The sequence below is a fragment of the Rhododendron vialii genome, chromosome 9a, assembly GCF_030253575.1.
Source record: "Rhododendron vialii isolate Sample 1 chromosome 9a, ASM3025357v1".
Taxonomy (NCBI): Eukaryota; Viridiplantae; Streptophyta; class Magnoliopsida; order Ericales; family Ericaceae; genus Rhododendron; species Rhododendron vialii.
The window spans coordinates 2,238,066-2,252,265 of NC_080565.1; the positions used below are offsets into that span (position 1 = coordinate 2,238,066).

The 14,200-nt window shown below is 37.0% G+C and overlaps 1 protein-coding gene across 2 annotated transcripts in view; it reads right to left on the reverse strand.

Annotated features, from left to right (window-relative positions):
• LOC131301924 (disease resistance protein RPP13-like) overlaps nucleotides 1-14,200 on the reverse strand; it is a 45,684-nt gene that overhangs the window by 5,188 nt on the left and 26,296 nt on the right. The window contains exon 1 of one of the 2 annotated variants that reach the window (XM_058328430.1): nucleotides 55-531. The exons of the other annotated variant lie outside the window; for it this stretch is intronic. Within the exon in view, the coding sequence (XP_058184413.1) occupies nucleotides 55-460 (406 nt within the window). The 5' untranslated portion in view covers nucleotides 461-531. Of the gene's footprint in view, nucleotides 1-54; nucleotides 532-14,200 lie in introns of those variants that run through there. 2 annotated transcript variants of the gene reach the window in all.

The following is a 14,200-nucleotide window of genomic DNA, read 5'->3' on the forward strand; positions in this document are numbered from 1 at the left end:
TGATGTTTAATCTCCGACGTAACTCAAAACTTGAAGACATAAAAACAACAATACCTCCACTTCCAATCGAAGAGTGCTTGAGTTTGTTGACTGTTGCTCCATTAATATCATACATATTCTCGTCGTAAATTTGCTTCACCTCAGCTGTAAGATCCTTGATCTCCTTTTTGACACTTTCAAGGTCAAGGGAAGGATTGTCAAGCTTGAAAGAATCGATTACAAACAGGTCTAAGATGTTTTCTGCCTCGGATACCACGCTCCTGATTTGCATTACCAGTTCCATCAGTTCCGAATACTCCTTGCGTATCTTCTCCGTAGCCTTGAGAAACCCTCTCAAGTACTTTATCTCCTCCTCGAGAGATTCAAGTTGATGTTTCTTGTCTAAGATCGAATGGAGCTTGGAGCCTGTTATAAGCTGCTTCAATGTCTCAAGGAAAAAATCAACGGCAGTGTCACCCATCTCTCTCTCTCTCTGTGACCAGATTGATCAAGTATCTCCAAATTCAATGTAGAAAGGCTTAATACTCTAAACATATATGCTACATTTGCGGCATTTGCGGCATATTTGTCGCCCACTTGAGCCTGGCTCAGTGCTCTCACCTACTAATAAGAGTAATTATTCAATAGTTCAGAAATACTATCACGTAGTACTCTGCAACACTTTATAATCACACATTTTTGTGAGATTCATTTACGTAGTGATAGATCCTACAAAAATGTGTAGTTGTAAAACAATCCAATATACTACACAACGGTACTCTCAGACTCTCGTATAATTTCACCATAAACAACTATACTTTCTGTCATAGAAAATTGCAATTACAATATGTAGTGGTGCCATTATTGTGATTTTAATGAATATTTTATCTAAAAGTCCATTATTGATTTAATGAATATTTTATGTATAAGTCCTAATGCTGTCGTGTCAGTAATTGCGTACAAATTCCGCATAATTAATAAATTATCTCCGTCTGAGGAGGAGAAGTCCCCCTTTCCTCCAAACCAATCCCCCGGTGCCACATCATCCACAATGCCAAACCAAATGAAAATCACATGTGTGCACCTTGAGTTCCAAGGCTTGCTAAGCTTGGCTAGCGGTGACACCTTGCACTCTAGCCAACCGGTGGAAACAAAGCCATGAGGCAGGCATGTCTTTTCAAGGTGATCCGATGGTGTCGGCACTGGTCCATTAGGCAAGTGGCAACTGGAATGCACGTGAAGGCCCGATGATTATTGGGCATGGATGCTAAACGGGAAGCTAACTTGTGGGACAATGCAATCACAAAACGGCTAAGTATTTGGAGCTGGGTTGGATCACGAAATTGGCCAGACAGCCTTGATTGAGATCAGGCAAAACAGTTATTGACGGTTACTGCATTCTGCACATGTTGCTGGCAAGTAGGGACAGGTGTCCCAAGCAGAATCAGGCAGTTATTAGCAGTTATTTCCGGGCAGTTTTATTTTCCTGTGTGCTGGCAGCTTGTGGCTGTGCCAACACAACCCTAGAGTAGTTAGGGGTGTCAACTGCAGATCATGGGGCCATCCCATGATCCCATTTACTTAGTGGCCACGTTTTATTGATTGTAGTCATATATAGGCACTGCATTTTTGAGTCTAAGGCAGAGGGATGTTTTGTCTAGTACTTTAAGTGTTTTCCTTGTATTGTTGGTGCAATAAAAGGTTGGGACGGGTTCCTGTAAACTGTGTGCGTGCTAGACTTCATTCAAACTCATGTGTGTGTGTTTTACTTTGTTGGCTGAGATCAAGTCTTGCTGGAAATTTGGTGCCATCACGGGCAGAATCTGTATGCGAATTACAGCCTTGTGACACTAACCATGGGTTAACTCTTATATTATTCTGGTAAAAATTTAACCCTTGGAGGTTTTGAAAATTACCCACATGCCACAACACCCCATTATATCTCACCGATTAAAAAGTCACTACAAGAAATTTTGCTTTTCACGGCATTTTATAAATGCCGCTAAAAGTTCAAAAAATGCCGGTGAAGAGTATTACCGGCATTTGTCAAGTATTACCGGCATTTATAACAAATGCCATCTAGGAGTGTGTCGGTAATGGTACAAATGCCGGGAAAGGTCTTTATAAATGCCGGGAATATATGGACTCATTTGCGGCATTTGTACAAATGCCGGGAAAAATTGTACCATATAAGACAAAATGCCACGTGGGCGCTTGCGTGTCGCCCATGTGTCAAGTAAATTTGCTTGCCCCAAGATTCGAACTCGTGACCTTTGCATCGCGCGCGCGTGTAGTTACCATCTAGGCTAGCCACCATATTGGGTTACAATGCACAATGAAAAATATTTATATTATGTATTGATTTTTCCCGGCATTTTTTTCAACAAATGCCGGTAATAGTTTGGCGGTACTTATTTTGGCGGAAAACTTGACTTTTGCCGGCATTTTTTTGAACAAACGCCGGTAATAATTATTTTTTTCCGGCATTTCTAGTGGCTTTTCCGGCATTAATTAAAATGCCGGGAAGAAAAATGCCGGGAATGGCCATTTTTCTTGTAGTGAGTGGAACGTGTGACTAAACAAATATTTCCTCCGTCTATAAATAAATGTCCGGCCTACAAACTTAAACCTTTAAAAACATGCGATTTTTTTTGACAATTTGAAAGAACTCATTAATAACTATTGATTTGTGAAAAAAAGTTGAATTATTTAGCGAAACAAACGCATCTTTTTAGAGGTTTAGGTTTGCGGTAAGGACATTTATTTGGGAACGAAGGGTGTACAATACCGCACATATTTGTGAACAGATTTTTGTGGGGCCCACTTTTGGATCTCACACAAATGATTTAATTTTAATACTACACATATTTGGCAATGTTATCTTTAAATATTGAGTGTTCTGTTCATTAATGTTAAGATAACTTTTTGATCGGATAACTATTATGAGATTGGGAATTAATTTTCACACTCTTTTTTACAATTCACACTTTTTTTTTTTTTTTTTTGTCTTTAACCACAAATCGTTTATGTAGAACCCCGAAGTGAGCCCCACTATTTTTAAGTGGTTCTTAAAAAAATGAGATTCAGTTAATGTTTCAAGAAGAAAATCATTAAGGTATGCATCTCAAACGACCTAGAGGAAAATTATAGTACCTCGTGCAGATTTTGATTTGTAGACACAGTTAAGATACTAGGTGATGAACTTATACCGCCAACATTATCCCTGAAGGAAATAATTTTTTTTTCCTAAGCATATAACTTCCTACGTGAACCATGCAATCATAAAAGCATAATACTTACCTGATCGACTTGCTTTTGTATGTTACAAGTAGTTCTAGTATGCCCTGATTGCTTGCAAATGCTACACTTCCTTTTTTTGCCCACATGATTCTCTTTGAGATGTTTTTGTTTGAGAGATTTAGATCGACCCCTTGAAGCAACATGTGACGGGTCATGTAACGTAAATGTAATATTTGATAGAAGTTGAGTACCACCTTCAAGTGGAGGTGAACTTTCAAATCATCTTCATATCAATTTCATCATCATCTTCCATAGCTAGGAGTTCATAGTGCAACTTCTGCAAAGCAAGGGCTAATTAGTGATCATGTTTCTTTTGTGATTTTTGCCCCTCTTCAACAACTTTCAAGACCTCTATCATCAGGTTATGCTTAGTCAATGTAGAGGAGCTTTTTGAGCCTTCTTGTAGTGTTACTTGACTCATCAAAGTGGGAGAAATCTCATTGACAACATGACTCTTTGCATTTATAGTCCATCTTCGAAGAAAATAATACTCGGGGAGATGACTAGCAAGAGATTTTTTAGCAAACAAGGCGAGATTGTGCCGGCAAAGAATTCCAACAAATTCAAACTTATGACATGAACAAACTGCTTTCTTTTCCACAATATCAAAAACTACTTCATAGACAAGGTTTTCTGTCCCATTGGCCACCACGTTATATGTCTTTGTTGTTCCATCCTCACAAAACTTGGACACACTCTGGTTTTGACTCAAAAATGATCCCTTCTGGAAGAATGAAAATATTTTCCTCGTATAAACTTCTGCTGCTTGGACCTCCATTTTGTAATATGTCTTTAGAATTGCTTTTGTGGTTCTTGTTTTCACATCTTTCTCCTTTTCGCTCTGATATCTTTTGTCCAACGCTTTCTCATTCTGATAAACGAAGTCACTTACCAACATACTTGAATGCACAAAATCCTTGAAGAATTTATTCATACTCTCACTTCTTTGAGTTGTAGACATCCCTGCACAAAACATTGTCCGTAAGTTTGCAGGAATCCATTTTTCCCGCTTCCAGTATAAATCTCTCAACCAATCATTCTCTGTTAACTCATAGTTCAAAATCAATTGATTCCATTCCATTCCATTTCAAACTGATCTATTGTGTTTGTACCATGAATGCAATGGCGAAATTCTTCTTGAAACATTGGATACTTGTTGAAAACATTAGCCAAATGTTCCGGGACCTTTTGTAAGATATGCCACATACATAAACAATGCATAGTATTTGGTAGTACCTATGCAATTGCCTTCGCCATGGCTTTGTCATCATCCATAATAATAACAGACGGAGTGTGTCCCCTCATTGCCTCTACCCAAGTTTGTAACAACCATATATACGATTTGGCAGTCTCGTTCACAAGTAAAGCACATCCGAACATCACTGATCGATGGTGGTGGTTGACTCCAGTAAAAGGAACAAAAGGCATGCTGTAAGGATTGGTCAAATATGTAGCATCAAAGGTAACAACATCCCCAAAATATTGGCACGTGAGCCTTGATCTTGAATCTGCCCAAAAACAATTTCCCATACAATTATTTTGAGAACCCTTCTAACCACACCTACATCTGTACACAGATTTTTTCGTGGGACCCACCATGGGTCCCACAAAAATGATTCGAGACGTTCATTAGACGTAAAATATTTTTTCAATGATGCCTTGTGCTCTTTTTTCTCTGGACAAGACATTAACGAAGGTTAGATTTCCGAAAACACTATTCCGTGCTCCAGGAATGTTGCTTCAGGTCTCCCAAGAAGTATACGGTCCTATCCCCTAGTGTGTTGGTCCCATACATCGCCCGTAAGAGAGTGAAGCGCATGCTCCTGGGACACTAAATAATCAGTCTGCAAAGAACCGCAGGCATTAAAAATTATTGTTTTTCATTAATAAAATTGACAAATTCACAAAAAGTGAATATTTAGTAGTGTTACAGTCGAAGGTTTCGTGCTGTTTGGTCAAAAGGTACAAGTACATAGAACTCATTACACATAGAAAGGTTAGAAATCATAATACAAATGGCAACAATAAGTTAGTTTCCCACAAAGAAAAAGGAAAAAAAAAATACATACAGGAAAAGGAACAACAAAATAAAAAAAAATAAAAAACGTATTGCTCAGTCATCAGGGAAGAAACAGATATTTCCCTTTCATCAACTAGAGAAGTGGCTGGGGGAACTCTTGAACATGGTGTGCCACATATATGCTCTAGAAAGCACCATCTCCAGCTCTACATGGTTCCCGTTCTCAGTTGGAAGGTGTTGGAGGAACATCACCATATCTTGGAAATCAAGTTTCTAGATCTTATCGAACCACTGAAAGATGAAGCAATATACGATTCAGGATTTTGGATTTCCGGTGACAAAAGAAGTAAAAAACGAAGCAGCATAGACTTATCATAGATTACCGAAAGAGAGAGGTTTCATAATGCACGTAAGAGAAAGAACCATTAACAAACAATAGCTTTACTGTACCGAAATATGATACTGTACCAAGGAACAAAACAAGTTAGTCCATGGTCAAATGTGTCAAACCAAATATTAAAGTCACAATAAAAGGTCAAAAAATTTACTGACAGTAATGGACAAAACTTAGAGTTTACGAAGGAATTTTGAAAATCAAGATTTCTGATCCGCGTATTCAAAGCACCAACTGTATTCTGCCTTTATTCCAATAAAACCCTTTACTGTTACAAAAGTTAAAGTTTGAAAAAACCTTGCTACTGTTTGTGGAAATGTTCAAAACGGTTTTTCAGAACGGTACTCTACTAGACCAAAAAACTGTTGAGAAATCCGTGGGGAAGAAAAATACTTGTTTTCCTTTTCCTCTTGAAGTCTGTTGGTAACGTCAAAAACAAGAAATTGTTTTTCCAAAGTAGAACCGAAATTGATTTTCCCAAAAAGAGAATTTGTCTTTAAGATTGTAAGAAAATAGTGCCGAAAACAGTAATTGATTTTACTAATTTCTGAAAATTACAACATGAACAAGAATTACAAAATTACAGAATATGAAATCTATATTATAAAACAAGACGGTTTTCTATTAAAATGTCTATTCATACAAACAGAGCACCCTCTACAACCGTTCGATCTTACTTCCTATTAACTTTGTAGCTGTCGGATCGAATGAATATTTCCTAATGTATAAATTTACAATAATGTAAATGTTTTCCAAACTTCCAAATTATGTACACTGCTATAATCCGCCAAAATTGTATATTCCGGAAAGACAAGATTGTATAATCCTAATGCTAATTGTATAATCAACCAATTTTCAGGAAAGGCATGATTGTTTAAGAGAGCCTCTTCTCGCACCCCCCTGACACACCCCTCCCCCCGGTCCCACCACCTTTCCCCCCTTTGCCCCTCCTCCCCTCCTTTTTCGATTTTTTTTCTTTTTACTTTGATTAGTTTTTTTTTTGTTTCTTAAAAGTAAATAATTACTGTTTTTTTATACTTTTACAAATTTTTTTATACTTTTAAAATACTTTAATTACCGTTTTAGTTTTTTTTAACTTTTACTAGTTTTTTTTTCTTTTAAAAGATTTGAGTACTGTTTTTGTTTTTTTTTTTACTTTTACAAATTTTTTTTATACTTTTAAAATACTTTAATTACCGTTTTAGTTTTTTTTTACTTTTACTAGTTTTTTTTCTTTTAAAAGATTTAATTACTGTTTTTGTTTTTTTTAACTTTTACTATATTTTGTTTTAGTTTTAGTAGTTTTTTTGTTTTACTGAATGTGTGGTTGTAATTGAAGATAAAAAGAAAATTTAAATGAGTGGTTATAGTTGAAGATAAAAAGATAAAAAGAAATCTAAACAAGTGGTTAGAAATAAAATAGATAAAAGAAATAAATAAAAACAAAATTAATGAATTCAATAACATAAAAGAATTATAAAATTTTAATAAGAGTAAAAAAATAAGAGTAAAATTTCAATAACATAAAAAAATTTATTCACGCATATAATATTAAATAATTTAAAAATACACATAAAGAGTAAAAAAATAAGTGTTCCGATTTTTAATTCGTTTGAACCGGTGCGAAGATCTTATTTTTCTTATCATTTCATCCTACATGGTCGTAATGAATTTTTGGCTCTAAGGCCTTTCAATGAGCACCCTAAGAGAGACCTGAAACTAAATAATAAGTCTTAGGGTACTTGTTGAAAGGCCTTCGAGCCAAAAATTCATTATGATCATTGAAGACAAAATGATAAAAAAAACAACATCTTTGCATCGATTCAACCAGATTGAAAATTGGAACACTTAAATAATATTAAATAAATAAAAATAAAAAAAGATATAAAAGTTATTAAGTAAACATATAAGAAATAAGAAAATGCCGTGGATTGAATTATTGCCAGGTATAATATTAAATAATTTAAAAATATATATAAAGAGTAAAAAAATAAGTGTTCCGATTTTTAATTCGTTTGAACCGGTGCGAAGATCTTATTTTTCTTATCATTTCATCCTAAATGGTCGTAATGAATTTTTGGCTCTAAAGCCTTTCAATAAGCACCCTAAGAAAGACCTGAAACTAAATAATAAGCCTTAGGGTACTTGTTGAAAGGCCTTCGAGTCAAAAATTCATTATGATCATTGAAGACAAAATGATAAAAAAAATAAGATCTTTGCATCGATTCAACCGGATTGAAAATAGGAATACTTAAATAATATTAAATAAATAAAAATGAAAAAAGATATAAAAGTTATTAAGTAAATAAATAAAAAAAAAGAAAATGGCGTGGGTTGAGTGAATTATTGCCGGGGTAGTTTGGTCAGGGGGGTGGGGTCGGGGCGGGGGGGGGGGGGGGGTGTGTGTGTGTATGTGTGTGTGTTAGGGGGGCGCGCAAAGAGATTTGCTTGTTTAATTAGCCAATATTGTATAATTCTAATCCTAATCCTAATGCTATATTCCGGAAATTATTTCAATCATGCCTTTCTTTTATTGACTAATCCTAATCTCAACTCTTTTTTTTATTGACTAATAATATTTTGGAAATTAGTGACTAATCCTATTGCTATAATCAGCCAAAATTTGAAATAAAAATAATGAAATCTATGTAATATGACAAGAAAGTTTTCTACCAAATCCTGATTTGTTGTGAGGGTGAAAAAAAAAAAAAACTTAATTTATGCCTCGGTTAAATTAAGACTTGCACTTAATTGACTTAAAGATCTGATTGCCGTTGATTGACTTAAAGATCCGATTGCCTATTGTAATGATTTTCGATTGTAATGACTTCCTTTTTTCTATCTAATTTACCTATTGCCGATTGTAATGATTTCCAAAATTTCTGAAATTGCCGATTGTAGTTGATTGTAATGATTTCCGAAATTGCCGATTATAGTTGATTTGGATGTAATTAAAGACTTGATTGTAAAGACTTGCCGTTGATTGGGTGAGTATTTCCGAAATACAAATGGGTGATTTATGAATTTGCCGTTGATTGGGTGAGTGCTATAATGGAAATACAAATCGGGTAACGCAAATTTGCCATTGATTGAACAATACAAATTGGGTGAAACAAATTTATCTCCCTCTCTCTCCCTAATCGTTTCTCTTTCTCTCTCTCTCCCTAAACGTTCCTCTTTCTCTCCCTCTCTCTCTAAATGTTTCTCCCTGACTCTCGCCCTTTCTCCAATTCTCTCACCACAGGTTTGACTTTTTACTTCATTTTTTTCCAGTTCTTCATTTTTTTTTAACTCCCTCTCTCTCCCCCTTATCGTTTCTCTTTCTCTCTCTCTCCCTAAATGTTTTCTTTCCAGTTCTTTTTTCCGTCTCCCCTCTCTCCAATTCTCTCACCACAGGTATGGCTCTTTACTTCGTTTTTTCCAGTTCTTCATTTTTTTTTCCCAGTTCAATTTGTTAAGTTCAACTCCAAAAAAATTCGATTACGCTCGGTTCAAATTGGAGTGACGGTTGTACTGAGTATAATGTTTGAATCTTTTTTGTTTTAGAACATACAAGGAGGGAGAGGGTTTCAATTCGAGCAATCCAAAAGTGCATTGGTAATGAACAAGTTCATTCTATAGGATTGAATGAAGAAGTTTTTTTTTACCCTCATAATAAATCAGGATTTGGTAAAAGTTTAATCATGATTGCCCTCACATAATGATTTTACTTTTTTTCTATCCATTTGGTTATGAAATTCTACGACTTTCAAGTTATTTGCCGTCATCAAAATCATGCATAGCACGGGTCTTATGAGATTCCCAAATGGGATAATCAGTAACACAATTGAACAAAAATGTCTATTCATACATTACTCAAACTATTGGTACATCAGTGTTTTTTGATTTGATCAAGATTTATGCGTTCGAGTTTGTTCTATGCGTCTTAATTGGTCTCTTTCAAGCAAAGTAATTTTGTGATTGATCTCATAATCTCCATATATATTTAGGTATCCACTGATCAAAAAATTGTTTAACGGATAAGCTCACTTATAAGAAACTTTTAAAAAAAAGAAGATTTACAGCTAATCATTTCATTCTTAATTTATGGAATTTCTAATAGAGAGATGGTTAGTTTGCTCTTAGAGGCATTCAACGGGGAGATCATGTACAACCAAAGTGAGTGTGATTTACATAACTTTTCTATGATTTTACTTTCTTACGCATCCAAATTTTTTTTATGGATTTCTGTGGTTTTAGACGTTGTTTACAGATTTGCTAAGGTTCTTCTGGGCACACCAAACATCAACCAAGGTAATGGCATGAATTTAATCTATTGTAATGTTTGCTCATGCGATGTGTGATTTTTTTCTAATCTTAATTTGATTTTTGCCTAATCTTAATTTGGTACAAACTTTTGTTAACTGGGAACGGGCTTTCTCTATTATCTATTGACAGATATCAATGTTTGGATTGCCTTAATCATAATCGCTTTCAGGGGACACATCGTAGGCAAGAAAAATGGTATCCAACCATATATTTTTGTCATTTTATTATTATTGATTTTTTACCTACCCAAAATAAATATAGATTTTTTGTTTGCATTGATGTTTGGATGGTGTTTTTTATTTTATCAAAGTTTTATACATTTGAGTTTGTGCATACAGAAGTTAGAAATTGAAAAATTATTTGCTCTTCACCTGCTGATTCAAGTTAAACAGGTCAATAAATTTGTTTGGGTTATTATTTTCCGCAAAGTTGAATTCTTTGGGTAGGGGTTGATATATTTGGTTGAATGTCCAGTATTTGTTTGAATCGTTCAAGCCGTGTCTTCAGACACGGGTGCTTCGTCCCAACCAAACCGTTGAAATAGGTTGATTTACCCCGAGCGTAGGGCTAGGTCATTGTCAGCATAATATCCGGAAGTCCGGAATTGTTCCCACAGAGATGGTCTTTACAGCTTGCTAGGATTTTTAGAGGTAAGGGTTTGCGGCATTTAGACGGCCAACTTTTGGTTTTGCTTTGAAAAGTGAAGAATGCTCTTATGAAAAAGACTAGAAATGAGTTTTAACTAGATTAAGACAAGCGGCAAGGCTTTGGAGTTCATAACGCCCGTAACTTAGGCTAACTAACCATTCTCAACGAAAACTCGGTTGAATCGCACGGCATAGGCTATCAACTGGAAGATTTTGCTAAGAAACCATTAAAGACGAGAAATTAAGTACGGAGAACAAGCGAGCTCTTTTATCTTCTTGGCAAACACGAGGCGAGACATAGCTCACGGAACCATATGTGCTAGCATATGATCACCGGAGGTTAACATCGACAAGTTTTGTTACATAAAAAGCGAACCACGCTCATTTTCCATACCGAACCTCGAGTATTTAGTTGAGAAAGGTAAGATTAACATAAGTCACATGACGTTAATTGCTCCGTAGCCGAGCCTAATCAACTACTCATGCATATTAAGAAGACTAGAAAGCATGGAAGGAATGATAAACATGATTAACCGATAAAAACGGAAATAAACTTGATTTTATAAAAGATCCAAAGCATACGAACAACTTTAAAACACGACAAATTAACGTAACGTAAATACCTTAATTGTTCTTGAGGAATTACAACTTGAAGGGTTAAGAAATCATTAATAGAGAAAAACTAAAGGTAGTAATGTTCTAGCTACTTTTTGGAGGGAGAGAGTGATGACTATTTATACAAAAATGCACTTTCTCTCTCCCAAAAATATCAGAAAATATCCAAAAAGTGGAAACATGCCACAAATGGAAAGTTAAAATCTGACTAAAAGCATGTCGGTGAGACACCCGTATCGATACTCTAATACCGTATCGATACGCTGAGAGCCTGTTTTAATTCCAAAATTTCCCGTAAAGGAACCGTATCGATACTTTGTCTCCGTATCGATACCGTGCTGTTTTGACCAGAAATCTAGAATTTCACAAAGAGGAACCGTATCGATACGCTGGAAGCCGTATCGATACGCTGAGAGCTGCATTTCCTTCTGTTCTAATGAAGTATCGATACGCGGAGAACCGTATCGATACCATGATATTTGCTGGCAGAATCAAGCCCCTCGTGTCCCGACTCAACACCCGATGGCCCTTGACTCTTCCCGACCCTCCGTTTGTTCATTCCATAGGCCGACGGCTACGCTCATAAGGCATCGCCACTTAGTTCCTCTCAAAAATTGTTCAATACATCAAAACATGGCCCTTTAATGCGTATTGCCTGAAACGCTCAACAGAAAACCTTACGCGCAATATCACGTAAAACAGTAAATAAACATAAGTTAAATGACGTAAAACGGGACTAGGTGCGCCAAGTATCTACACAATTGGGTGCTTATCACACCCCCCAACTTGAACGTTGCTAGCCCCGAGCAACAAGAACATACCGCTAAACTAAATATCCAATCCTTCCGTTTAAAACAACTTAGCACATCCGCACACCGAAAACATCTAGCAAGAGTTCCAGAAAACAAATTTATTCACATTCCACAACTAACAGCTGAAAACTAAAATGGATAACTAAGCATTGAGCACAGTCTAAGTCAAGTACAAAAAATCTGTACCCTTAACGAGAAGGAGGATACATGCAAAACAAATGCAACTGCACACTACGAACCACATCCCAAGGAAAAAGGGCTCGGAACAAAACAATGGAGAGCCATGCCAAAAATGAAGAAAGCACCTTTAAATAGAAACAGAAGCTACAAGCCAAGAACTAAAATGCCAAGAGAAAGCATGCCAAAAATTAAATATGCTCATCATCAACAGATGAATCAAAAAGGAATAAATGCGCACTACGAATCAACTAAGGACTTCTTTAAGCTTAAATTGACCTTGGTTATTAAGAAAACAGTTAGCAAAAAGGGTGGCGGCTATATACTAGCTTGGTTTATCTACCCCATGGCCGCCACCAATACCAAACTACCAAGTCAACGGCCACATGCCGGCCAAAACAAAAACCTTCTAAACTACAAGTTACGAGTTCACTTAATGAAAGTAAAACAAGATAAGATAGGGGGACTGTCAACCACCAAGCACCCCGACCAAGTATAGGGATTTCAACCTAAACCACCAACTACTCCTCATCACCCGAGTCCGGCTCCTCTCCGGCAAAGTCATCACTGTCCTCGGCTTCCACAACAAGCAACGGTGCAAAAGGCTCGCTAGCAAACCCCTCCTGCCTCCTCAGTACATAATCCAGTTTGTGATCAATCCTCTCCTGCCTCCTAGTATTCTCCCGAATTTCTCTTTTAAGCTTGCGTTGACTGTTCATGGTTACCACACCCTGGCAGAAAAGCAGCTTTTGCCACACCGATTGCTTGGCACGTTTAGGCGGCATTGAAGTTAGATAGCTACCACCGCGAATACCCTCATCTCCCAAAGCTCCTCGGGACTGTGAAGCACTCCTAGTTAGGATGCTACTATTAAGTATTCCCGGCTCGAGTTTACCCCATTCCCCATATGCATCTCTCGGAACACCCTTCTCCAAGCAAATTTTGGTAACCATGCACGGGTATGGCATCCTTGTATAGGTAGGAACATTGACTTTAAATTCAACCATTTGACGGAAAATATACTTAGCCCAATCATACACATTCCCTGGTTCCATGAAAAAGTAAAGCATTTCTCCCTCAATCTTAGCCGGCTTATTCTCAGTACCCCTCGGGTTCAAATTGTGATGAACAAACTGGTTAATCAAGCGGTACTCATCCTTAAGCTTTCCCGGAATGTGAGGAAGCTTGGCTTCCGCCGGATTAGTATACAAAGCCTGATTAACCTCATCCCTCGAGGCAAAATTTTCTCTCGGCACATTAACAGATGCAGCAGGGGGGCGTTCATAGCTCAAAACCCGAGCAATAACATCGGGGTCTACCACAATATTGACCTGACCAATTTTTGAAGTAATTCTTGCCCCCTTTTCCTCTATTCTCCCCATCTCGGGAACTTTCATGTTCTTATAAAAATCAGACACTAAGCCCTTAATATAACCAGGATTTTCACGGAAGAAATAAGCCAAACCTTGAGCAGCGATTCTCTGAACACAAATGTGGTTCGTCCCAATGCTCTCCACATCGACGTGGCGTTCGTTTTTAACTCCCCTCTTCACAAAACTCTTCTCCCACCTAGTCTGTTTATCAGCTTTAACCTCTTCAGAAGTCCGTTTCCGCCTAGAACCAACCTGGGCCGCTTGTTCCGGATTTTCCATCATTTCCTCTTCCTCCTCAATGTCACGAAGAACCTCGTCCCTTTCCTCAGCTTCGGGTTGACGCGATGAAGAAGCCACATTTTGACCCTGAACCCTCGGGGGTTTGTTTGCAGCGCGCTTAAGTCGAGGCATTTCCGAACTTATGGAAAATTCCTGAAAATTTCGGATTTGAGGGGGGGGGGGGGGGGGGAAGTTAAGGGTTTTCGGATTTTTGTAGGTGGGGATGAAATTTATGCTAGGAATGGGTTCAGGATAGATTATGTAGAAGAAATACGAAGGTTTTGGAGTTGTTTCAT